At 42.4% G+C, this 27,921-nt stretch overlaps 1 protein-coding gene across 2 annotated transcripts; it reads right to left on the bottom strand.

Annotated features, from left to right (window-relative positions):
* Window positions 1-318: 318 nt before the first annotated feature.
* Window positions 319-27,696, bottom strand: LOC135256389 (artemin). Of its 2 annotated transcripts, XM_064338095.1 has the most exons (4): window positions 25,945-27,695; window positions 10,624-10,712; window positions 8,603-8,783; window positions 319-5,792 (listed from the first exon to the last, which is right to left on the bottom strand). In XM_064338095.1, the coding sequence occupies exons 1-4, from the start codon at window positions 26,033-26,035 to the stop codon at window positions 5,374-5,376; spliced, it is 780 nt and encodes a 259-aa protein (XP_064194165.1). In that variant the 5' UTR covers window positions 26,036-27,695; the 3' UTR covers window positions 319-5,373. The 2 variants fall into 2 exon arrangements, with proteins under 2 accessions (XP_064194165.1, XP_064194166.1); XM_064338096.1 differs by lacking the exon at window positions 10,624-10,712 and having other exon boundaries at window positions 25,945-27,696.
* Between the last annotated feature and the right edge of the window lie 225 nt (window positions 27,697-27,921).

The raw sequence follows: 27,921 nt of genomic DNA, 5'->3' as shown, positions 1-27,921 counted from the left end.
TACCTGCGGTTTGGAGCGGTGTTCTCATAGCCTTCCAGCTTTCTGGGTCCTCAGTCAGGGGCCACTTCAATGGCCTCCAGGTCTTCCTTCTGCCAGTTCAGCTCAGGCCCTAGGACAGTTCAACCAGGGGCTACAGTCAAAAGAATATTATTAAATGCACAGAAAATATTTTATTTATTTTGGTACCTGGCCTTCCAGTGCACCCAGTCATTTCATGTCAGGTGAATGGGGTGTTAGCAGGCAGATGCTGTGATAGGCTGGGTGATATTAAGTGAATGTACAGTACTTTTTGATGTCAAGAGTCATCCAACAGCAATGCACTATTTGAAAACTTTATTCCTGTAAAGGAAAATGGCGTTGTACAAAAATAGAGGATACATTTAAAACTGTCATTACAACAAGAACAACAAGAACAGAAAAAACAACAACAACAATAATAATAATAATAATAATAATAATAATAATAACAATAATAATAATAATAATATCATTTAATAACTGTTTTCATTTTACAATTGTTTTGAAATACTGACATACAAAAATATTTGTCATTCATAGTTTTATTTGAAACCAGAGTTTGGTGTTTCTTGTGGAACCTCAATCTTATGGAACAGCAAGGCTTGAGATCAAGATTTCGGACTCGACAACCAAGAACAGACAATCAGTTCCCTGGGCCTTCTGATGACAACCAGCTGGTAAATTTCAAAAGAGCTGTTCTGTTGCTCATTTCCTAAGCAAAATACACAATACAACAAAAATAATCAACAGATGAGTGAACCTAAAGATACATGGCCAAACTGCAATAAATTAAAAAAAGTTATCCACAAAAAAAAAAAATCCTACAAAATGATAATAAATAAATAACTTAAATGTAATAAATACTTTGCATGTAGTTCTGTACATTAATGCAAGGAGATGCATAGCATCCATCAGTGTTCAGTTCGTGTTTGAAATATGAAAAGAAGCAACAAAAAAAAAGGCACCCCTCTCACCGGCGATACAGAACACAGTTAAACTGCAACCCAGCTAACACCCCCACAATGCACTGTTGCAAATTGAACCTGCGTCAATAGCAGATCTGTGGAACTGTAACGTGCATGCTGGGAGACGACAGTTTGCAGTTTCCATCCAAGATGCCATCAGTTTGCTGCCACAGGGGGCTTACAGGAGGTTAAAACATAATAAGACCAAGGCTTTGAGATAGATTCCACAACTGTGGAACTATTCCTTCGGATAAACAGAGAACTGGTCGGCTCTCACTCCAACATGCTCTTTTCCAGGGCAAATGAAGACAAACTGTGTATTTTATATCACAGCAGAGAAAAACATCACACAGAGAGATCACATTCAGTCATAGGCTGAGAGAGTCAGGGTATTCTTTATCATTTGCACATTAGAGTTTGTGAAAGCAACAGATAAATCTATTATTTTTCAACGGACTGGGATTACCTTTCCCTTTGTGATTTGGTAAACTTCTTGCATTTGAAATGCAGTGTAACAAATGTGCCTGCATGTACAGTAACAACTAAGTCTACAATGGCTGATTCTACTAGCACACTGAAGCGAATTTTACTCCACCAAAATTAGTGCAAAGTGTCAAGTTAAGGGGTCATTTTATTGCAGTCCTTGATAACATTGATAGATTTGAGTAATTCATGTCTTCAGTTATTTACCGTTTTAATCACTGTATCATAGCACCGCTCCACAACAACATAAAGGAATCGGTGGAAAATTCAGTTTGTGGTCATTTTCTTTCACAGAAGTAAAAGAACATGCAGTTATCCTGACTCTAGCAGCAAGACATATGAAATAAAGCATTACAGTACAGTGAAAATCCTGAGAAACTAAGAACGATATGCAATTGTGCACAGAAAGCTAAGATGACATTTTGGTTGGAAAGGGAAAAAAAAAATCTTTCTTCATCTCAGATAACATAAAACGTTCTCACAATGTTGCTGCAATGTAGGGGCAATGTTATAACACTGACAAAACATTCCAGTAACATTGTGGGAACATTTTGTGCCACCTGGGAGTTTTACTGACCGCATCGTTCCAGCAGTTCAGTGCTACTGACCGTATCATTTTAGCAATTTGGTGCTATTGTGCGTGTGCTTACAGCAGAGATGGCTAATCCTGTTCCTGGAGATCTACCATCCTGTAGGCTTTCACTACAACTCTAACAAATCACCCCATTCAACAGCCAGAGATTGCATTGAGCTGCTAATTAGTAGAATAAAATGTGTCAAATTAGAGTTGCAATGAACAGTTACAGGACAATAGATCTCCAGGACCAGGATTGGGCAGCCCTGGTTTACAGGGTCCCCCAGCTACATGCTGCCTTCAAATGCTTTCACATCTATCTGAAACACAAGACATTCTGGACCACACTGGAAAACCACAGCACCATTACCTAAACAGTCCTGCACATTCGTCCTTGTCTTTATAACAGATGCCCACATTATTTATCAGCCCAAATGGAAGGATGTCTTTGAAGCTAGAGGTTAGGCAAGGAAAGGCTCCATACATCTCCACAGACTCATACAGTGAAATAAACATGATAGCCACTCTTGATGTATGAATTGTCTGTTAGCTATTTCATACGAAACATATATAGAATGAACAGCAGGGGGCGCCACAGAAATGGAACAGCCGCATAATTTGAATTCTCCTCAGCAAAACAAAGTGTCACACTAACCCATTACTGTCAAATAGTCAATAGTCAAAGAATGCAGTATGCTACCTGTCACTTCTTTATCACTATTGACAGCAGCTGAACACATACTGAAACTGCAGAACAGGACTACTGTAACACTGCAGTATGTGCATGTGCTATGTAAACTGTGCAATCTATTTGCCTTTGTGTTCAAAGTGGTATCTGAGTGCTGGCTTTCAAATGGCCGATTGTCCTCTGGTACTTCACTGCAGAAAGTGGCTGCCTTTATGGTTTACAGTCCATGTACAATAAATCGAAACATCAAACATTCAAATACACCCCCTTCCCCCAACAACCAAATAAACCTCTGTCATGCTTTTATTTGTGGTTTATAGCAGTAAAAAATATTTACAGAAGACAAAGAAGGAGGTCTTTAAACCCAGAATATGTTCTTTCTGACACTTCCACTGTAGTCAACATCTGACTTGCGCAAAAGACAAGTTAAATTAAATCCAACAGGATTTTTTTCTAACTGAAACAGACTGAATACAATCGTACCAATGTCCCAATAACTTAAAATTTATATTTTACTCATTTAATGCATATACTGGAAAATAGCTGTACACTCCTTTATGCAGGTAAATGATTTACAATAGTAAGGTCATTACTCATGCTTTTAGAATGTTTTAAACTTAATAGATATGCATCAGACATATTCTGGTAAATATAGTTTCCCAATCAAGTGAATGCATAAAGTAGTTCAATGACTCAGAATTGGGATTGTGAAAAGGCTCATATGAGTCATTTGGCCAAATGGGCTAACGTCGATGGTACTTCATTGGTTTTGATCATGCATTGAAACTTCAGACTTACTTACGGACAACCATGATTTCACACTTCATCTAACCTCACCTAACCCCACTCTGTTCTGTATCTCTTTCACTTGCCTTAATGCTCAATAATTCTGAAAACACAAGAGAACCACGGAAATAGGAATGCCTTCAAACTTGGAGGTTGTTGAGAACGCAAATATTCGCAATTTTACAGCCAAAATATATACATTGGAAGAATGTACGTTTTTTTTTATATATTGACTAATTATGTACATTTCTGTTACCTTGTTTTTAAATAGGCCACTTTAATTTTGAAGCTATAAACCAAAAAATGCAATGATTAAACATAGTGTAATCAGGCTCTCATTGATCCTTTATTTAGACTAGTAGCTAAATCTGCGGTTTGCATCAAATGTGACATCTCCATTTCAGTGACCTGCAATCTGAGGCCTATCTGTCTCGCATCAGTGAATATGCAGAGCTCGATATGGACTAAAGGTACTGTAATTGCATTTTCTACCCATTAGTTTTTACCAGACTTTCTGTAATGCTCAGGTACATAACCCTTAGTGTCAAATTAGGTAAGCACTAAAGCAGGGCTGGCCAGCCATGGTTCAGGAGAGTCATGGGTCTACTGTTTTTGTTTTGCTTTTTGTTTAAAATAAGCAACACATTTAGACCAAAAAGACCTGGGGGGGGGGGGGTAAGTTAGCATTAGTTAGCAGGTGGCAGTTGGCATAATCACAAGTATATCAAGACACTTGTGAGAAACTTATAAACTTCTAACCTTATAGTTACTGTAAAGTGTGCGAGTTCTCCAACACTAAACCATATTAAGCCACAAAATGCAGAAATTCCAACAAGACTGACCAGCTCATCAGCTCAAACCTACAGTTAAAGTGAAAGCTGCTCCAATCTTCTACAAAGTCACAAATGTGATGAAATCCCTATGCTCTAAATTTTTGACAGCTAAACTATTGATTAGCTGTTACAGAATGGGATGTAGGGACTGAAGCCTGAACATGCTGTTCACTGGACTAATGTCAGGGTGACGTTACATCACGTTGAATTAAAAACAACAGCAAAATTCACAAAGAAACAGGAAGTATAGCATAAGCTGAAGATTTTTTCCACCTGTGTCATGAACACATGTGAATACATCCATGACAAAAAAGCTTTTTCCATACCCCCGTCTCCATTTGAATCTTCTTGTCAATCCGAATTAAAAAACCTCCAAAAGGTTTTTATAGTTTATCCTGTAGGTGTGTTGTCTTTAGTGTGGCCCAAATCTCATGACATCCACTCAGATGACAGTAGCAGACACTGACCTCCTCCACAGTGTTCAGTTTTCCGTTTCCAGAAAAGAAAAACACACATAAGCCCATACGTCATCGTGGAATTAAGACCGCACGCTGTTTTTTTTTTTTACTCGTATTTTTGTTTGCCAGGCCTCTTGTTTACATTGCTCTTTGACATCTCCTGTGGAATTATGGGTAATGCCACCTTCCTGTCCAAACCCTTGGCTTTTGTTCAGCCCGCCGGCACGCTGCTCCGCTTTCCGGTCCTTTCCGTCACGCCGTGGGATGGGCTGCAGGCCTCAAGGCTCTCAGACCCCCCCCCCCCCCTCCCCACATTAAGACAGGGGAACACGTCACGCAGAACTGCCTCGCCCGTTAGCTTTGCCCACGTACCGGGCACCAAACCTGCCCTCTGCCACGAGCTGCCAGTGGGAACCTCCAGCCCCCCAACCCCTGAAGCCTCCCTCGCTCCCCTCCTTTCTCCTCCAGCCGGACTTTTTTTCGAAAGGCAGCTCCCTCTCTGCCTTAGCTCACCTCCTGTCGTTTATTTCGCCGGGTTATCTCCAGTCCCCTCCCCCCGCGCCCCGGCTCAGCCCACGCAGCTGCAGTTGGCAGCCGAGAGCCACTTGATCGTCCGCCAGGTGGTCTGGGCGTCCATGAAGGACACCGTCTCGTAGCGGGTGGGCCGGCAGCAGGGCTGGGTGCTCAGCTTCTTGGCGGCGTGCTTGGGGAGGCTCCCGTTCTCCAGCATGGCCCTGAGGGCCAGGTCGTAGTTCCTGCGGGCGCTGTGGCAGGTGCCCGCGCAGTACTTGAAGAGGACGATCTCGTCCGAGTCGAAGCCCAGCCCCAGGTCCCGCACCCGCATCTGCTTCTTCTCCAGCCGGCAGTCCCGGCTGCTCTTGGACCTCCTCCGGTTCTTCCGCGAGCCCCGCGACGGCGTGGCGTCGGAGGGAGAGCGCTCCCACCGGATCTGCTGGTCCTCCTCTTCATTCGGCAGAGACGGACCCTCTACGGGAAACGGAAGAAACAGACACGCTGACTGAAGACACCATTGCATTACATCGCCCAAGAGCGGCCATCCATCAATGTCTCCCAGCACAAGGCAAATAAACAAGTCAGGTGCTTTCTGAATCCTGCTGTTCTCTGGCAGTTCTTCTTTTCAATGGGTATGATGTAATTAATGTATGCATTACACTCCATAAGAATAGCCCATCTGTAGTTAATGACTGGTAAAAAAAGGAGCCTACTGTATGTCACGCATGCTTAAAAATTTTAAGCAAATATCTGTGTTGATTACAGAAAAACTGAAAGTTATTGATCTAGAAAAGCAGACCAAGAATGTAGAGCAAGCTAGGGGTGATTCTTGCCACAGCATTAATTAAGACATGATATTGATGAGAGAACACTGAGAGGGCAGCAACATGTCTGAAAATTAGCAGGTACCTTCTGACTACCTGTTGCAAACTTAAAATGTTCTAGCTCCATTAATGAACAAATGCAATTGTCCATACATCAAATGAGGCATTAAAACGTGTGTTTTCCTGTATATAGGTAGATAACATTGTTTTTGCTTCATTTATACAGCCACATTGCTGCCCACTAAAACCTGCTGCTTTTAAATGAATGTGCACCGTTTTTGCAGCAGTAACGATAACACAGAGAATCCATAATAAGAAGCTTAAAACTTCTAGGTTTGTACCCTGTTTGGTTTACTGGTCAGTCCGTAACTCTGGAATTTGAAACTTTGAGGTTCCGCTGTACATTGGATACGGGGGAAAATGTTGAAGGACAAACTCCGTAAAAAATACCAACCTCAAGCCAGTGTTTACCGACATGGTTTGAACTCCACATCCCCAGGAAAGGTAAACAAAGACGGTAAACTATTGAGAATGCATTGCGAAACACCTCAGATATGTACATGGCTGGGTTTACACAGGCCTGGAGTATGCTACAATAAATCAAAGGCATCACTGCAGGATAAGATTAAAGCTGTAAGTCTCGCTTTGTGGAGGCATCGCTCTGTATGCACGTTTGCGCTCTAATCTTAATATATGAATTCTTGGGATCGTTGACACCCTGTAAATTCCACGATGGCACAGTCAGACGTTTCTTCTGAGAAAGGATGAGATGGGAACCTCACTTTGTGGCAGCATCCCAGAACAGTCCCTGGCTTATTCACCACTCGACCATTCTTGTCATAGCGATACACGTCTTGTAGGACAGGACCTCCCAAACCGCATTTGAAGCCCTGCTTTAGGAGCCAAATATGAATGTGGGAAGGAGACATTTATGACTCCAACTGTTCCATTTCTAAAAGTCTGTAAAAGTGCAGGTTTCAAGGGAAGGGTTGCAAACTGACTGACCAACAACTGCTTGATCGCGACTCTCAGATTAACGAAATAGGAATTAGGCAGAACATCTTGTGCACAAATGTGTTATGAGTCCATAAATTGCAAATTCAAATTGCTAACTGAATTGTTTAGCGGTACTCACCTACATCGGTCCATAGTTAGAGAAAACTAGCGAGAGATATATAACATTGCTACACAGCTGTAAGTTTTCAGGTGTTCCATGCCAGTGAACTTTAGCTGAGTGTAAACTGTAATAAAAATACTATATGGGCCAATGAATCGTGCCTTAAGCTCATCTGCTCGTGGCCAACAAATACCACAGAGATAGCATTATAAACCATGCAAACGCTGCAGTGGCTGCTGGTCGAATAGGAAACAAGGTAGTATAGTATAATGCAGTGTAGTATAATGGGTAAGGAACTGGTCTTGTAACCTAAAGGTCACAGGTTTGATTCCTGGGTAGGACACCGCCATTGTACCCTTGAGCAAGGTACTTAACCAGCATTGCTTCAGTATATATTCAGCTGTAAAAATGGATGCAATTTAAATGCTATGTAAAAGTTCTCTAAGTCACTCTGGATAAGAGCGTCTGCTAAAAAAAAAAATGCCTGTAACAAGGAACCTGTCCATGAACGACAGCTTTGCTCTTAGGATAAATGACTGCATTCCTCTCACCACTAGTCCAACACCGGCAAGTCATGACAAAAATGACACAAAAAATATGAACTCTATTGAAAAGGATTTGTGGAGGAAGGGGACTGGAGCACTGCTTGGCTGTAATGATTGGACTGCCCGCCAGGGGAGAAGAGGCAGTATGAGAAACATATAAACTAAAAAAAAAGATTGGTGACCATCATCTGCTGTGTGTGGGGACGCATGTTACCATGACGAAGGCCATGTTAAGGCGAGAAAAACATTGCAGGCATAAAAGTTAGTTGCTGTTTTATAGCTACCACCAATCAGGACCCAAGCAGTGATTCACAAAGCACATCTCTCAAGGAGGCGGTTCTTCGATCACCAGGGCTGTTTATTATTATTGCCGCTCTAAAGGGGAAAGGAGACAAACGGCCTTCACGTCCAATAAAAAGGCAACGGCGCATGTAATTAAGGCACGCCGAGGCGCATGTGCACATGCAGCAGCGCCTCAAAGTATCGCATTATTTACGCATTTGCCTAAGACTCCGCTTTCTTGACTGGTTTACGGTCGATGACGACGCGCTTAATGAACCCCTGCGAGAAGCCCCCCGGCGGGGCGGTAAATTCTAAACAAAGTTAAGACCGAAAAAAAAAGAAAAAAAAAAAGGCGGCAGGCACTTCTCTTCTGCGGACGCAGCCTTAAATAGAGCTGTTTCAGGTCTCGTGGAAGTCTAGCATTACTGCTCTGGACGAAGGCCAAGAAGATGGAAGTATCAGCAACCGGGGCGGCTAATGGTTTCGCAGCAGAGATTAGACGGTGCGGGCACTCACCAATCAGGCCGCCCCAGAAGGAGCGCATGTCAGACGCATCACCCAGCTCCTCGATATCTGGGACGTCGGAGGGCCAGTGGCCTGCCGCCAGCCTCACGGCATTACTGTGCTCTGACCTCTGACCTCCAGGCTTGACGCCGTCCACCAGGGCCAGCAGAGAGGACAGCACCCACAGGATCACCTGCAAAGAGACAACAGACTGTGGAGCGCGGTCGTTACCATGGAAACGTGCGGCCGGACCTTTCCCTGGGACCGCCGCACGGAGTAATCGCCTAGGTGACCAAATAAACACACGGACACGGGGTTTTCATTGTGGAGCTGTGGGAAGAAGTAAGGAATGACAAATTATGGAATTAAACTACACAGTTTATCTGAAAGTGGTCAGCCTTTACAATAGCCTACTGTTAACCACACATATTGTTTTAACAGCTAGTTTTCACTGCCTTGCCCATTCCTTTCCGCTTTTGAACAGTTTACCCTCGTTTGTCCTACTCTGTCTTAACAGTATTTTTTGAAAAGTGCTTTGAACATGATGACTGAAAAGCGTTCCATGCAGTTTATTATATTGTTATAATCAGTATAATATTATTGTAAGCACAAAATAATTTGCATAAGTAATTTCTGTGGTGTAACTGTGCAAAAAAAAAAAAAGGATCAAGTTCAGGGTATGACGGGAATCTATAGACATTGCATGATTATTATTATGTAATTGCATGGTAATCATACAGTTATATACTCCATTTAAGTGAGATTATATCTTCACGTCATGTGCAGTTCATTGCGCAGTACTGTGCAGGACTTCGAGGTGCTCCGTACAATGCAATACAATGCAAACAGAAAAGTTACAACAATCCTGATAGGGATGTAGAACACCATAAGAAACAAAAATACATCGTTACTTTCGTGCCTTGCATGGCACTTGCTGGTCAAATAATGAGTCCATGCACTTGGATATATTTATATACAGATCTGCAGCACGGCACTGAAGGATCTCACTCATTACTGGCCGTTAGATGCCGATATCCACATGCAGCGGCCGGGCGAAACAGCATGTCCTCCCAGTGCACCACCTGAGACGAGCGATTCTAAGCTGAGGGTTCGCGGCATGACCGAGGAAGCACTGGCAGCCTATCAATGATCAAGGTTCTATTACAGTAACATCCAGGTGCCGATAATGACCTGTTTACGCGATGACTTTGAATCCAGTCACTGGCCTCGAATGGGACTCATCCTTCCGCTGTACATAGTCCTGTCATAGCTTGTCTAGGAGTGCCTTCATTTGATTCATGACACCCCCCCCCCCCCCACACACACACACACACACCCAGCCCATTGAGACTGTCAAACTTCAAGCTGCTGTGAGTAAACTGATCCCCTCCAGCTCAAACAGAACCCGGACATGAAACATTCTCCCTCCCTCCCTCGCTCCCTCCCTTCACCGGGACGAGCCTGTGAACATGCAACGGTTCCCTCTGCAGCATGTTGCCTCTGCTTATTAATCACTCAGTTGTCACTCAACACTCGGGCCCGGGGGGTTAAATATTTAAAGGGAGCCCACGGTTTACCCTGGGTGTTCCCACAGCTGTGCACATGTGGACAGAACAGCAGACACCTCATCATGTGGTACAGACACGGGGAAGCAGCCAATCCAGAAGTGACGTAATAATTAGGAACCATAGATCTTACATGTATCCGGAATGTCTAAGTGTTTTATTCTAATATGAAAACTTTTGTGGACACAATGAGAGGCTCATCTGAAAACATAGATCAACTGGGTCATATAGTTTGGATTTATCCAGAACTTAACACATTCAGAGTGTGTAATTCTCTGAGCTACTGGCCTTTTTAATTTTCAATCTTCAAATGATCATCGTCTGCCTGCAGAAACATTAAAACTTTGTTTTGAGGGCAAGTTAGTTTTTTACCCGAGGTTCCCTTCAAATGTTTAAAGGAAGGACCCTAAAGGAAGGAAAAATTCCAATATCCGATCCGAATTTTATCTGCTGTATGATGGCCTTTACCTTCCAGTTAGCCAGGTGAAAGAATGCACCTGCCGATGACATGCTGGCTGTCTCCTCCGTCTTGCCCTCTCCGTTCCACCTCTTCCCATCTGGACAGAGAACAAGGGAGCGCACTGTTCAGCCACTTGACGAGGACACGCTTGGATTCGACGCTTCCGGTGCGATAAAGTTACCCAAACACATAACATACGGGGCCACACTGAAATATGGCAACCTCAACACCGATGGCAGGCAGAAAATGTCATCTTCATCAGTTCTGTGTGCTTAGTGTCAAAGCAGACAGAGCATCGAGGACACGGCTAGGCCATGGTGCTAGTGCGAGCTTGTCCACAGGAACAGCTACCAAACCTCCTAGTCCAACAACAACACCTTCTTTAGAACTCCTGTCAGGGATGTTCTTAAAGAGCCAGAGATGTGGTTTTTGTTTTTGTTTTGAGGGGATGGCAGGAGCTCTATTGAATCTGCTGGTAATGGCAGTGATAGGAGGTAATATGACTCTCATACTGTAATGCTGCTGACTTAATCACCTGAGCCCATCAATACCAGTCAAGTTAAAAGGGTTCCATACTTTACCATTTTCCTGTTATCCAGGGATACTCCAGGAACCCCTCTAGACACACCCAGTTTCACAATCCTGAGATATAGAGATAATGGTCGCCTGCATTGTTGGGGTCCATGAAGAGGGAAAATACCACCCCTTTGGAACTGGCCTGTTGTAATACATTTATACGCTATCAGGTTGTATACAAGGCCATGCATATGACATCCTTTTTTTCCATTTCCATGGTGTCTGAATTATATATATATATTTTGCAGTATCTTTATTAAAAATCATGGTTTAACCATGAGTTGTATGCACTCCCTTAACACTGCACTGCATATAAAGTAGCATATATACAGTAGTAGCAATGTTTCCTCACATAATTTCACAACCTCACATCCCTTCACGACTGATTAACAATATTCATTACACAGCGTGTATTAATCTTAGCACTTCACTGCTCCCTACGTACAATGGCCCACTGCTCCAGGTGATTCTGCGGAATTTAGAACTGCATGCCAAGTTAAGGTTAATAGGATTTTCTCCAGAAAGCCGTGTTGAAGGGGTTGCCAGGGTGGACAGGTGTGGTACCCTGCATGGAGGGTACTAAATACACCATCGCCCTGCAGAAACAGCAGACAGAGACACCAGCTCCTCTGCCAGCAGCACAGACCAAATCTTTCCCGTGTAATCCCTGCCAACAGGGTTTTACAGCACCACCAATTACCTGCTGCAGCCCTGCAGAGAGGAGCGACAGAGAGAGCGGAGAAAGTGAGAGCACATGGCAGGGTTTTTCTTTTTTTCACACTTCTGTGTTAATGTGTGTGCATATGTGTGTGGTTGTGTTAATGCCTGTGTGCAAGTATGTGTGACAGCATGTGTTTAGTGTATGTGAGTGTGTGTGTGTATGTGCTTGGGTGTATGGTATGGGTTCACATGCGTGCATGAGTGTTTTTGAACGTTTATGCGTGGCTTTGTGAACGTGTGTGTCTTTATGTGTGAATGTGAGTGCTTATGAAAACGTGTGTATATATGTGCTTGTGAACAAGAGTGTGTGTGCGTGTGAGAGAGAAAGAGAGAGAGAGACATAAACAGAGTTTTAGTGAATATATACTCTGTGTGTGTGTGTGTGTGTGTGTGTGTGCGAGAGAGGGTGGTTGTGAATGTGTGTGCGTGTGAATGCGTGTGTGTGCGTATTTGAAAATATGTACGTGTGAGCATTTTCGTGTGTGTGTATGTGTGTGTGTGCATGTGCAGATGTGTGTATGTGAGTGTGCGTGTGTAGATGTGTCTGTGTGTGTGTGTGTGTGTGTGTTCGCCCTGCAGGCTACCCATGGCACTCTGTGACAGGCAGTGAAGCACGGACACCAGCACAGCATCAGGGCCATGCTGTTACTCAGACGTCTCTGTGCCAGAGGAACAAACTACGCCCCCCCCCCCATCCCCCACCCCCCACCTCCCCATTTCCTATCAGCAAACACTCAGGATTAATGTGATCCTCACAGATAAGACAAGAGCGCAGCCTCATGGGTCAAACTGGCTGGGGACAAACTCCTTTCGAGGCACATTTTCCCTAGAGCAGTTTCAAGCCGATCGCTTTTTCAAGCATTCCTTGGCTCCTGTAGTAATGAAATCTCTGACAGCAAATCACAAAAGAATATCGCTTTACATGGTATGTCCACTATCACAATAAAGACATATAACAATTACCCCCGAGAGAAATGGAAGACACAAACACTATACATTAGATACAAAGGGCACAGGTGTAAAGTTATAAATAGCTGTCTATCACACACGGAGAGATATATATAGCAGATAAATCAACAGTGAGAGAGCATGATGTCCTCTCTGGCTTTTTATGTCTGTTTTACTGCTCTTCGTTTCTAAAAATACCCTGGACTGTCTCAGCAGTCACCAATGCCCCACTGCTTCATGCAGATAAGATTTCATCCAGGGGCATTGAACAAAGGTAATGAGAAAACTGATTCCACATCAAGTGGAAAACATCCCACAATGACAACAGTGCATTACTTCACTTTTACTCGCACCATTATTACAACCACAAACAACATTACCATTACCTTTACTAGAACTGTTACATTAGTTTTACAACAGATGTTACCGTTACACCACTTTTACAAGAAGCGCTACTGTTACCCTACTTTTACAACAAACGTAACTGTTACACGTCTTTTACAACAGATGTTACGGTTATACTACTTTTACAACAAATGTTACTGTTACACTACTTTCACAACAGATGTTACCATTACACTACTTTCACAACAAATGCTACTAGAAACATAATAAGCAGAGGGAAAAGAAGAAGATATCTTTCTAAGAACTGACTCGCCACAAGAGCCTGATTCTGATTTGTGATCCAGAATTTAAAACAGGAACTCTTTTTACCAGTGTCGGCGCTTGTGGAGGAAGTCTGTGGCTTTAATCTTTAAAGGGCCTGGCATCGCTGTGGGTTTTGGAATTATTGCACGGGGACCAGGGACATACGTTCTGCCCCCCAGGCGCTAACACATAGAGTGATCAATCGCACTGAAGCCTGGGAGACGGTGGAATACTCATGAAAGTTTAATTTCCATGATATCTGGCGCCAGCATTTGAGGCAAGAGGTCGTTCAAATTTTTATTCCCGACTCTGGTTTACATCGGGCCGAGCATGCACACCTTCGGGGAGAATTAATTCAAGGTTTATGGAAAACTGAAGACGGGACGCCGCCTCTTCCGTAATCAGCTCAAATGACTTTGGGGCAAAATAAAGCTTAACGCAGCTCAAAAAAAAAAAACGACCACAATCCGAACTGCGTGTGGTCATTAACACTGGAGATTTAAAGGGCAAATTTTCAATGAATAAATTAAACCCTGGGAAAATATCTGAGCGAGTGCTGTCATCGTTCGTTTATCAGTCAGTCTAGTGCTCGTCTACAGCTGGCTGGTATATTATAAAACATACCCGCACCATTCCGCCTGCAAAGAATGAGACTGGAACTCGTCTTACCAGCAAAATTTGCAAAACGTTTAAAGCATTCAAATAAGCACCAAATTAGGTTGAAGCTGAACACAGACCAAGAGAGCTGCAGAAAATGGCAATTGCCATATTGTAAACATTTTAGTGGAAAAGGAAATCATTTAGACTACAGCCAAGTGAAGACACATGTGCAGACAGGATTGTTAAAGTTGTTTTACGGAAACAGACTTTTGTCTTCATGTTGGGAACATTACATAATGTTATTTACATAGAATACAGCAAATGCTCCAAGTAAATTAATTCTCACCTTAGTTTGCCCTTGGAAGGTTTTAAACCTTGGTCAGATGCAAAATTAGACATATGATAATACACTTTTTTTGCACTTGCATTACACATTTCCTGTGGTTTCTTTTTTAAATGCTTTTTGACCTTACTTACACCTTACACCTGAACATACAGGCGGGCATTTCATTTCAAGTGCAAATCAGGTGCATATGTTTAAGACATAGCGCTGATAGTGGTTCGGCAAACGATCCCTGGTCCCTCTGAACGGTCCTCCTGCTCGGCCTTCTGGGAGTCAAAGGAGGACTGGGAAACAAACCGTTATCCTTGACCTTCACGCCACCCGCCACCCGCCATCCGCTACCCTGGCCTACTTCTGAGAATGAGGTGATGGAAAACTCTCCGCCAATTTGAGAGACAGAAACCCAATACTGGGGCAGGACGATATCGCTCCACACCCCTGATTTAGGACTGGTGCTCCATAGGTAGAGGGGGGGGGGGGTCATTCAACAGGGCTGATAGTGCCCCCAGAGGAAAGACAATGAGGCTGAGGCTGAAGCTGCAAGTGCTCAGAAGTCTGGAAGTGGGTCCAGCGCGGGCCCCTCTTTTCATCTGTCTTAAATCTGCACTGTTTACGCCTAAACACGCCCCGTTTCTAGGGCATGATTTTATGACAGGATTGGTCAGGGTCCAGTGCTTTTCCACCACATACATGTTTCAAGGAATGGTTTCAAGGCCAAAAATTTAATTGGGATGCTCTGAATGCGTGAAGTCAGCAGAGACAAAGACGGCTGTATTTCACGTTTAGCCTGGCATCACGTTTTGCGAACTCCATAAATCCGAGAGAAAAAAAAGCCTAAAAGCTGTGTGAAAACTTTTATTAAATTCATAAAGATGCAGAGGCTCTGACGTCTTGTATTACAGCTTCGAGGCACCCCAAACACTGTAGCAGTCCTTCTCTTCCCACAGTAATTCACCGATCATATTCTACAGGAATCAATTCTGTAGCTTTAATACAAAAAGGAACTGCATATTTTTACACCACACCACAGAGCTAGCAGTCCCTTACAAATCACTTACAGAAGAAGGAACTGCCAGTCCCGTGTGTGTGTGTGTCGTTTTACTGTAATTTCTTCCAGGGGTCTCCTGCCGAAATAGGTACTGGAGCTATACCCTTTGCCAGGTCAGCCTATCATTAACACTGAGGGGGTGTAGCAAGGGGAAATACATTAAATCAAGATGGCAGTAAAGGATACCCACTCAAACAGAGTCAAAAAAAGTACACTCGGGCATTCCAATGCAGTTGATTATTGCCAGACTTGCTTCCAATCCGGTATGCAAACCAAACTCCTCAAAATCATACCATGTCTTGTTCCTTCTAGTAACACATACCCACACATAAGGAAATAAGGCAGGTACCAGGAAAGCCTACATTTCCTGTTAAGAAAAAAGCAATAAAAAAAAACTTGTTTCCAAAAAAATTTGTTAAAAAAAACATTTGTGACTGTACCCTTAATACCTGCCTGAGTTACCAAGGTGTCAGACTTACATAGTCATGGTGGTGGATCAGAACTTTTGGAACAAATTGGGCATTGAAAAATATATAATGTTACAACCTTGCGAAATTAAAAAGTGCAGTGAAATTCAGCTGTATAAATACACTCTTATCTTCCTTGGGAAAATCTGATGGGTCGTAATTTTCTCACACAAATAAGCACTAGAACAAATAATTCTCAGATAATCCATCTGAATATGAGATGGAAATTAATAGCTAAAATAACAATATTGTTGCGGCGTTATCACTGCTGTTTTTGTTGCTATTGTAAATAATGTTTGTACCAAGTGGAGGTCACAGCCAATCAGAGTGGATGGAGAATAAATATATGGTTCATAAGCTAGGATAAGTGGTATTATTACTGGAAAGACAATTATATTGGACATTCTCATCTCTGGTTGAGTCTCCATTTGAAATGACTCCAGTTTGCCCTATGAACTAAGGGACACTCAGTATTATGGATCACACACACACACACACACACACACACATTTTTACTTTTTTTAAAATATTCATCTCTTTCCACATATACAAGGTAATCATATGTATTTCATTGATTATCTAATCATTTTAATATACACTACTTAGTATACTCAGACATATACATATTTACACACACATAAACATATATTTGTAAGCATGTCAAATGCCTTGAAGGAAACAACTGCGACTCAGTACAACGGGAATTTCCCTCCAAACAATTCTGTGGTAATGATCTCTAAAGATACACAAAACATTAATGAGTTATAAAGTTATAAATGCATAATGCAACTCCATTCAGAGAATGCAGTTCATGTACCATTCAAACAAAACTTACAGTACAACTCATTGCAATTTCATTCGTCAGCTAGATCATGCAAAATTCAGTTAAGCAAACGATAAGGCTCACATAAAACACTTGGATTCACTTACTCAATGAGACTCCTAACAGACAGGGCTCTCCACAGGTTCCCTAAGGTCAGGCGTGAGGGATGCAACACATAGCAGATCAGCACTCAGCCTCCCAATCGACAGACCGTTGCTCTTCTAATTCTCACATCTGACAAACCAAAGGTCACCCGTGACAATTCATTTACGATAGCTGTGACTACTGCATCTCATTTCCACACCGGAATTGTGCACCTCATCCGATTTTGAAGACCATGACCGTGGGTTAGTCTGCAAGGGCACTTAATGGATTTCTACACTGGTAAAGGAGACGAAGGAAAAACTGCACCAAACTGCAAAAGAGTAAAGGTTGAGTGGTGACAGTAAGGGAGTGGCACAAAAACAGACAGCTTTGATTTATGATGGAACACTGCTGTATTATTTTTAAACCTGTTGGTTTCAAAGGAACATAGTATGTCCCCCCACAGGGTGCACTTTTCAGGCAATTCCTCCAAAAACTGCAATTTACATCACAAAATGAGAGTGATACCATAACATATGATAACACCAAGAAGAATAACAGTATTTGCACAAAGATTTGCCCAACCCTGATTGCCACTGTTTATTGGAGATCATGTAAATACACATCATACATTGCACACCTACGTCTATTGGAGATCCACCCCCCAAAAAGGTTTATATTTAAAATACCACAGCTACATATAGTAGGATACAATTATTATTACACACCTGTAGGCTACAGTGGCAATAGCAGTTCCTTCAGAAAAAGTCTGAAACCTTCGTCCCAGATTCATGTGATACATGTTGATTGTGATGTCTTCACCAGTCAGAAGTGAAATCCACAGAAGCACTCAAATTGGAGTCATGGTCAATTTAAAGGCTTGCAGATAACGATTCATCTAAATTTTCTTTGGGGATTTATTGAAAATGAATGAGTACTCATCTGCGATGACTATGACTGTAACTCAGCTCAGCCAAGAGGAGAACCGAGCTTGGAGAGAGATCGTGGGAAAAGCAATCGCAAAGATTTCAGCCATGGTCTACCCTTCTGACAGACCCCCTAAAAACATTCAACAAACAGAAAAAAATTGAAAATATTCTCATCTCGTTTTATGGATAATACATAATAAATTGTTTCATGTTTTTCTCTAGAAATGGTTCTCATGGATGCATCTCCCCAGTGCTATGGACCTCAACAGCTGGTAACAGAAGAGTCTGTGTGCGTTGGCTGTGTTACGAGTCCTGTTTGTACCAAGTTAAGGTACTGAACCCAGGTCAACTTCAAAATCCATGCCAGCAAACTTACAGTGTTTATCATTAAAGGCTATCAAACTACTGACACTAGCCTTTAAGCAATCCGGAAAGTCTGATGTAAATATTATGAGTAGTGTTTGACGGTGGGATTTGGAACTAATCTTCAGATGTTTTTAAATGACTCAAAGTGTGGTATGACATAGTTAGGTTGCCTTTACGAGGCCAAAGTGGAGGGAATGGTGCCAATGATCACATGGGTCGTGTCGGACAGTGAGTGCGTCCGTGACAACAGGCACATTCACAGGCTGCAATTATGGACCATGTGCAAAGTGTTTCAAGTCTGATTTCTGGAGCAAACACAAAAAGATAAGTGCTCCGTAGCATCACGAACCGGCTCACATTAGAGGTCAGACATTAATAAAAATGTCAGCAAACAGAAATTGTGACAGCTCACACATACTGTAATCCTTTTGAGTTTGAGATTTTTAGATTGCAGGATTTTTTTCTGCAGGAAAAAGGACCATAAAACCAACACTCGACTGTGCAGTGTAGCTTCAGAACATAATGTATGTGTGCTTTGTTTCCATTTACAACTTAACATAACTCATGGCTGCGGCATTTTAAGCTCCTACTGCCTAACGACACACTTCCCCACACTGGGTTCCACTGCTTATCTCCAGCACTCTACCTGCCGAGTGATGACCTGCCTGTGCCTCAGCCATGTTCACACCCAAACTGGAATCCCATTATGAAAGGGCACTCATGCCAATGCTGCAATTCTGATGCCAAACTGAGTCCCGCACGCTAATCAACAAAGTTCAAAGTCACTGCCTGTTTCCTGCACACAGATGTTACACGATCTCTGGTGATACGTCTACCAACAACACTGTTTTAGCATCATGAGAGCCAGCAGACCCAATAATGAGGAACAGCCAGTTCTATGAAACATGGATTTAGATTGTACCTGGTGTTTGAATTGAGATTATTGAATGTCTGTCAGAAAAAAAGCAATGAGTTTTCCAACAGAGTGAGTGTCAAAAGGAGTGCTATAAGTGTACCTAATTACACACAATAAAACACACCAATTTTAGTGGGCACATCCAAAGCACTCATTAAAAGTCCCAGAATCTGTTCCAAGTTAGGGGTAGTAGGAAGACACCTGCTTGTCAGCTAACTGCAGCTCCCTTTTCAATGTTCATTCACTGATGATGTGTTTTCACGACACCACAAGAACCTTCCCTTTCCGAAATTCAGTCTCGCTTATGTATCCTTTGTATCATAAACAGCACTTTGCGTAAATAAATTTCAGCTTCTCTGAAATGAAAATGTTCTTTCCTTCTGACATTTTAACCTACAATTATGTTTTTGAGTGCACAAACGGAATATATATATATTTATTTTTATTTTTTTAGCAGTTTTCAGCCGCAGGTAATTCTAACTGTGTGTGTGTGTGTGTGCGTTGTTAGTTGCGTCATGCCCACTCCTAAATTTTGCCACATAATATCAACTGGAAGACAACTCTGTAAGTGCATGTTACTTGAATCTGAGAGACATCACATCAGTCAGAGGGAGGTGAAGTTTGCAACAGTCGTGTCAGGGATAGCCTGCAGAAAGTGACAGTAATGAATTGGAATGTGGTATGCACAAGTCACTGCAATGAGGAATGAGTGAACAGATTGACTGGACTGCAGAGAACCGTCTCCTAAAATCCATGAATGAATGACTCAAGCTGCCTGAGAGCGGTTCACTGTGGTCACATTGATGTCATACATCATTCCACGGTTCTTAGAAGCAGAGATCTGAATACCACATTTCTAAACTGTAAATCATGTTCTCGGAGTTGTTGCTAGTGGGCACATAGAACACACGGGCTGACTGACACATGTTCTAGTTGGATCTCCCACACAATCTGTAACTGCTCTTAATTTTGTATTGTATTCTCAGCATCTGCCCTGAACCAGAAATGTGCTGTCCATGCTCCACACAGCTTTCTCACGACTTTCTCTCACCGATCCGTTCATTCATCCCTTTGGATTAGACCACGAAGAAGCATTAACCCGTCACTGCGTATTTTTAAACACACTGACCCATAACATCCCTGCCTTACAACGGGCCTGTGATTATGCAGCATGTCTAAGAGTAAGCAGCATGCTGCAGAATCACATACCAATCGAACAGTGGGTCTGAAATAGGCTACACTGAAATGGCAGCAAAGCCTTCTGTCTTCCTCTGCGTAAAGGAAACACAATTTGCAGTGTACCTTTGTTGCACATTTGCAGCCCACTCTTGTCTGGCCCCAACACTTCCGCAGTAGAAAAACCACTCTCCTCCTAATCAGCGGTAGGAGTAGCAGAGGAGTAGACTCTCCACTCAACAGCAAAGCTTGTTTCAGGGACCTGAAGCAGCCTAAATACAAAAACCACCCAAACCAGGGTTTCCTTCTTATGGAAATAATCAGGCAACAAACCAAAGAAATGAGCAGAAATGGCCTTACTGTAACCCATGCCTACAAAGAAAAGCCTTTAAGGCATACCATTATCAGCCATACCACTATCAGGGAAAGTCCAACTAAAGCTCTTTAGTGAACAGTTAAGCCCAGATAAAAGGGAAAATAGTTTAATGTCGTTATTAAATGTTATGGAGCAATCAAATTTTTCTCCTAAATTTGAAATATAACTGTACACACTGGATTGTTTAAGAAATTAACTGTTTAAGGCGTAAGATCACAAATATGTGATTACAATGTTCTTAACTGAACATTATAATGCTGATGTAACAAGCACTAGGGTTTTTATATTCTTCAGTGTATTTGGCTCAGATTGGCTACCATTCTCTCCATAACAGGTTTACAGCAAGCCTGGAGGAAAGGACCCCATTTCCCTGATTCCAGGTTTCTCCTAAATTCAAGATGACTGCAAAATACAGACATGCCTTTCAAAAACTGACACAGTGATGCCCGGGGGGAGATGGAGCGTACCAAAGCAAACATGCACAACCTGCTCATTGTCTTTTTAAAGAAAAACGAAACCAGAAACTTTGCATCAAATAGTGTTTCTTTACTTTCTCCAGGGAGCCATTCAGCCAAGGAGCCTGCTAGAGAAGAGAGATAAAAGGAATGATGTGGTGCTACATTATGTTGTGTAATTTAGCATAACGTAGTGCATGAAATGGCGGCACAGTGGTGCAGTGGGTAGCACGGCCTGGGCCTTTCTGTGTGGAGCTTGCATGTTCTCCCTGTGTCCGTGAGGGGTTTCCTCTGGGTACTCCGGTTTCCTCCCACAGTCCTAAGACATGCAGGTGGGCGAATTGGAGACTCTAAATTGCCCATGGGTATGAGTGTGCCCTGCGATAGATTGCTGACATGTCCAGGGTGTATTGCTGCGACTTGCCCAATGCACGCTAGGATAGGCGCCATCACCCCCCCCCCCTACCCGTGACCCTGCTCAGGATAAGAGGGTATTGATAATGGATGGATAGAGCATGAAACTTCACAAAGGTACAAGTGCATGAAGAAACCATCGCATCCCTGGGCTGCTGGGACCATTCAGTACGGGCACAGTCTGGATTTGATATCAGGCTGTGGGGCCCATTCCTACACTAACAGAGTCTTAACACGATGAGCCACCCAGCAACATCATATTATTATTACGCAATTTACAGTGCTGCTAACACACACCCGAGTCAAAGGTGACTTATAAACCTTATTATTTCCCATTCTTGACATTCAACTGGTAATTTAAGTTAAGCACTTTGCTCAAGGACAAAACAGCAATGCCCCACCTGGGATTAAACCCTGTCACATACTGGTTGTGAATCAAGCCTCGCCCTATCGTCTGAAGGACAAACTGACGTCCCAAATTCTTTGTTTTTATATGCTTAATGTAGAAACCACTAACTGCTTTGTCTACCACGAAGACACATTGCGCGCCTTCCAAAAGTGCTCCCCTGCAACAGTAAACCTAACTTAAAATGTGCGGATTTGGCAACAACACTATTCACAATCTCTATCCCAGGCCCTAAAATGGCCACCGTCTGACTGAGCATCCCTCAGTGAAGAGGCTGACTGTCGGCACCTTTATCCAGCACCTACAATGGACTCTGTGGCAGCTCAACACGTTAGTGCTGCATATGGAAGCGCGTCCAAAACCACATAATTATTACAGAAACATAAATATGGATTAAATTACAGCCATCATAACAATATCAGAGACACGCAAACCAGATGTTTTTGATAACACGGGGTTATGTTAGCTGAACGTTTAAAAATCTGTAATGTCTAAAATATGAAAACATGAACAAAATAACCTTAAAGGGAAAAGATTTCGCCGTTTCACTGAGGACCTCCTAGGACTCTTCTGCAGACTCTAGTTCGGGGCCCCATGTACTGACACAGCATGTCCACCCAGAGTATTCAAATCTTCCTGTTAAGACTATGGTATAGTTTTGTGAGCATCTCCTAGGTAACAAGGATTGGCGCTTCACCCCGCTACCCTTCTGGACCACTGAGCTCTGCAGTCAGGTGAAGCGGTGACCAATGACCAAGCTTCAACTCTTTGACACTTCCACCCATAAAGCAGGATTATAAACTCGTTCTCAGTAAGGACATCCCATCCCAGTCCCCATCTGCAGCCACCATCGCTCTCTCTCTTTTCCCCTCTGAAAAAGTACTTGAGTGAATTCTTCCAGATTATAAACTGCTCCTCATTCTAATAAGTGAGAGCCTTGCATGACAAAAATGAGTGGTGGGAAAGGTACTCCGAGTGAATCATTCCTTAAATGGGAATTCATTTCGAACACATAGCCCCTGCTGTGCGGATAGCATTTCAAGGGCAGTCACAGGGAACTGGCCAAGCGAGACGGCTGTGAGTGTGTGTATGTGTGTGTGTGTGTGTGTGTGTGTGTGAGAAAGAAAGAGAGAGAGAAGAAAATGTGTACATATGGCAATGTAAGTAAGTAAGAAAGCTTGTGTTTGTCTGTTTGTGCATGCCTATAGACATATGTTTGACTGTTTTACCAGTGGACATATGTTTGTGTATCTGGCCAAGTGTGTAAACAACAGAGTGTGTGAGAGGGCTTGTGAATTATATGCACATGTGTATGTGTGTTTGTGTGTATGCATATGCTTAAGTGTGAGTGAATGTATGTAACCAAAGTGAGTGTGTACAAACACCCTGGAGAAAAAGAACCAGTCGCCACACCTAAGCAATCTGTGAGCGCGTGCACACTGCTTTGCCTCGACACAACACAAACTTCCTCTGGCCCGGAGCGGTGCTTCACACGCACGTCAGAGCCGGTGAGAAAGCTCCATATATCTGCCCGCGTGCTCTCTGCCCTTCCGCCCCAGCAAAGAAAACTGCCTGCTGAGCGCAGGTGCTCCACACGCCGAGCCGAGAACCAGACCTGCCGTTCATCAGCTCCAGCCACGTGCACGCCGGTCTAACACAATGCCCTGGGACCTGCTCCCAAGCCATCCAGTTCCCCGAGAACAGAAATGATTTCAATACAGGTTTTCAAAATGGCCGATGTGTCCCCTGGACCTCATATCATACTACAACTCATTTGTTCAAATTATGTTCAGCAACAACAACAAAAAAAAAAAACAGCCATTAGTCTGTCTGGATGAACAAATGATATTCAAAGCATTATACTGTCGCCGAGTTCAGACTCGGGCTGGCTCTCCATAATGACCTGGCCTGTTATTTCAAAGTAAATGACCCCGCCATGATTAATGTATTTGACCTGACTCGAAGTTTAAGAAGAATACAGTTTATTGTCTGGAAACTGCTTTCAGCCACAAATGCTGGAGGACAAGCAGTCCAGTGAACATTCCTAATGCTTTTCAATCAAACGGTTTAAACACAGCCTAGGATAAAGAAAGATTAGGCATTTCACCTTGGGTTTAAGTCGATTTCATGGTGATTTGTTCCACGTTTAAAAAGAAAAACTATTTTTTAATGTTTTCCAAATGGACAATAATTTAAATGTTTGAACAGTTTGAACATTCCTACTGGGCAACAGCTCATTAAAGGGCATTCATACAAGGCATTCCAGTACACTCAGCAGTGTGGGAGGGGGGCTTTTGTTGGAATAAGCTTTTACCCCTTTCGTTCCGTCAGTGTCTTTGGAGCCATTTACCAGCTCTGGTATTTTTTTCCCCCCGAACATAACAGCACAATAATTGTGAAATCATTTGGATCATTGTGTTGGACCCTTAAACATCTCCAGATTTAGGTCCCCCTGTGGCACTGTAAGCAGCATAAATAATCCTGCATAATGGGATCTAATGCCACAATCAACAGCACATTTTTCAGTCGTGTTAGGCTTTTGTTTTTTCATATAGACCAATTTCCAGGTTTTCTGATTTCAAAAAACAACTACATGCTAGGTACAGCCTAGAAAGCAAAACAGTACTAGCTTTCTGGGAAGTTCTCGTGTGCCAGCATATATACTTAGATATGCAATATAAATATAATAAAATAAAAATTGATTCCACGCATAGTCATTATCTTCAGTTTCAAAATTAACAAGCTCAAAAATGAGGCATTTTTGGGTCAGCTCCCATTTTGAGGCATTTGGTCTGCATATAAAAGGCAATACGTTTAGTCTTATAAAAACCAAGGATTTATTTGGCTTGCAAGAATGATTTCTCATCTGAGGACTAGAGGTTAGAAGACAACTTTAGGTCACCTAAAATCTGAAAAACGGTGTAAAAACAGTCTCTAACGATTTTTGAAAACAAAATGCAAAACCTTCATGCATCTTTACCATCTAACTTCCTAATCAACTGACTGAAAACAATAAAAATTTTAATAAAAATCCAGATATGGAGAATAAGGCAATAAGGCCTTTATTTAACAAGGAGCTCATAACGCCGCAGAGTGTCACAAAGTGTTTCCGTCATTTTGTCTTTAATAAAAAGCATCTGGTTCTCAGAATATGACAGACGTCTTGTGAAGAAACTTACAACATTTTACACAAGTGCAAGTATGAGAAAATCATTTTAGCCTAGAATAGTTCTCTTGAAAGCCAGTAAGGCATAATAAAATAATCATACTTGAAATCATAAATTGTTCGATTTCAGCTGAATTTGTTGCCATTTTTGCGGCAAAACAGCGAGAGTTGTGCGTTCACAGCTTGAACCCTGAACTGCCACTCCCAGAATATTTTCAAGAAACATAAAATGACAAACATCACGCAATATTATTCCGTTCCAAGATTTAATAGGTTACCAAGTTACATCACAGGATGTAGTTGGCAAAGCGGATTTTTAATTGGCATGTCATTGCATGTTTGATTCCAATTAATCCAGACAACCTAAAAGTACGTACTGAAAAGCAAGAAACTAAAATGCAACCCGGATCTAGACAGAATGGTACGGCAGACTGGATAATTTACTGTTGTATTTAACCTGTGTTGCACGTATCGCTTGCGTTAGGTTAGGGCAGTTGCCTTTCCACTTAGGAGCAAGTGTGCGGGCGAGGGGGACTCATTTTATAAGAATTACTTGAACTTAAAACGGTCATGCTTTGCTGAAGTCAAGTGGTCAATAGTTGTTAAAGTAATTCTTACAACGCTGACATGTTCACAACATGAGTCAACTGCCAGGTGCTGTGTCGCCCTCTTCGGAAATACCACGGTTCGACACAATGGGAAAGTTGCGCATGTAGGCTACACCGGGCAGTGAACGAAATTTGTTAAAATACTAGAAGTAAACTATTAGACATGGCATGCTAAAACATCGTCATTTCAAGACATGCAGGCGAAGATCAAAATCACACAATTAGACCTGAAATAAAACGAAGCGTAAATTACGCGTTACCGTTTGTTCCATGCCCTCCGGTCCGATACCAAAATGCTCCTGAAAGGTTAGTAGCCCCTTCCGTTCTTGCTCCTCTTCGGCAGCTGGGCATGTCTTGGCAGCGTAAAATCCACAACAGAGCTCCTTAAAGGAGCATAATTCACTAGTTTCCAAGTTTCAGGATGTGTTCTCTTCTTTTGGGTCAAAAGTCTTGAAAGGCTTTGGGTTCAGGACAGCTCGAAAGGCGCCTCCCTCTGACCAAACTTCTCTCTTTCCGAAAAATTCTTCCGATTTCCTTATATTAATTATCCTGTGTGAAACAAATATTGGCCGCATATTCATCAGTCTCGAAAAAGAAAAAAACTATCAGTGAACAACAAAAAAATGTGCGGGATATAGACGTGCCTTTTTGCGAAGTCTTAAAATGAATAGGCTACTACTCCGTGAACGCATCAAGATGTTTCAAGCATTTTATTACAGAGAAACACGACTCCCAATAACATAATGAAATGTTTTGCGGTGATGGTCAAACAAATTCTGATCGCTCCAAATTCTACGGTGCAAAATAACAAGTAGAAAGATAATCTAGGCTACGAAAGAAATATCGACCGACTACGGAACGTGGATATATTAAAAGTAAACACACACAAAGTTACTATTTATGATGACAAAACATGATAGGAAATTCATGTATTTCCAAAAAATTAACTGATACTTCCATACAGACATAAAAAATTAATTTGCAGCTACTGAGTACACAGCTAGGTCGTCAAGAGCTATCAATCAGACAAATAAACTTTACTTGCCATTAGAGCACAGACAGGCGGTTGCATGTGTGATTACGTTTCACTTCTTTATGCCCAGAGGGTGCAAGAAACGACGCTGGTCGGCTGTCGACCAGTTGACTACGCGCAACTATGGATTTCCACTATTGGTTGTGCCAAGCTCTTTTTTTCCTCAGAAGCTCAGCTGTTTGTAATGAATTATCGTTTTTATATTCCTTATATTTCTACGCCTATGTAGAGATGATGACCTGACACCGAGTGGAAAAACTCCAAAACCCGATTTTTAAAAGTTGTTATAGGCACCGTTCGGGCCATTTATCCATTAATGCTTACCTGCTCTGAATTTGTCTGATTTAAAAATTATGTAAATGTATTTTTTTTAAGTCAAAAGTGCGACAAAACAATCACGTGTAAGGACAACTCTTCCAAGATGTGGTAATTCCTTCTCGCTAACAGAATTCCAAAATGCTGTTACAATCACGAGCTACACTGACGCTGTATTTCAAAACATCTAGCTGAGAGGAACCCACGGCCCTTTTGACGTACTGTATTTATTCCGACATAGTATTTCTGACAAGATTCTGAAGGATGTGTTTCTCGGTGGTACAGAGGCTGTCAGAGAGCTAGACGCGGAAACTTGCCATGGAAACTGTTTTCTACTCCCAGATACCCGCGGATTTTTGAGTCGGCTCCAACTTCAAAGGCAGACCTGGTCCTCATTTTAAAACCTCCCGGTGTCAAATTCCAGGCTCCGTCACGTGATCCAACATGATCCAACGCCGCGGCATCATAATAATGTTAAACTGCCAAAGGAAGCCAATTCCAAATGGCTTGCTTTCCAGTTTCATTCTCTTTTATAAATAGTCCAGAATATTTTTTTGTCAGGTCGCGTCACTCAAGTTATCTTCTATTATTAACCCAGATAGTATCCTCGTGCCAGATGCTGTGCCGGCGTTCAAAATACGCAAGTAGTATTTTCAGCGGCTTTGCGCTGGTGTCTATTAGCAGCATGCACCAAATAAACACTGTGTAATCGCAAACCGGAGAGGAAGGCGAATCCTGTAAGCAAATATCCCAGTCGACTCGTGTCAAAGCTCTGTGAAACCTTATCGCTGAATTACTTATGAGCGCGCTTCGATTTTCTCCACTACCTGCCCACATCGCTCACTTTTCTTTACCGCCTTATTGTTAATGTGTTTGTGTACTGATATGG

Source organism: Anguilla rostrata, chromosome 6, assembly GCF_018555375.3.
Source record: "Anguilla rostrata isolate EN2019 chromosome 6, ASM1855537v3, whole genome shotgun sequence".
NCBI lineage: Eukaryota > Metazoa > Chordata > Actinopteri > Anguilliformes > Anguillidae > Anguilla > Anguilla rostrata.
Note: the sequence above shows the minus strand (reverse complement) of the source record. Positions and strands in the feature narration are given on the sequence as shown.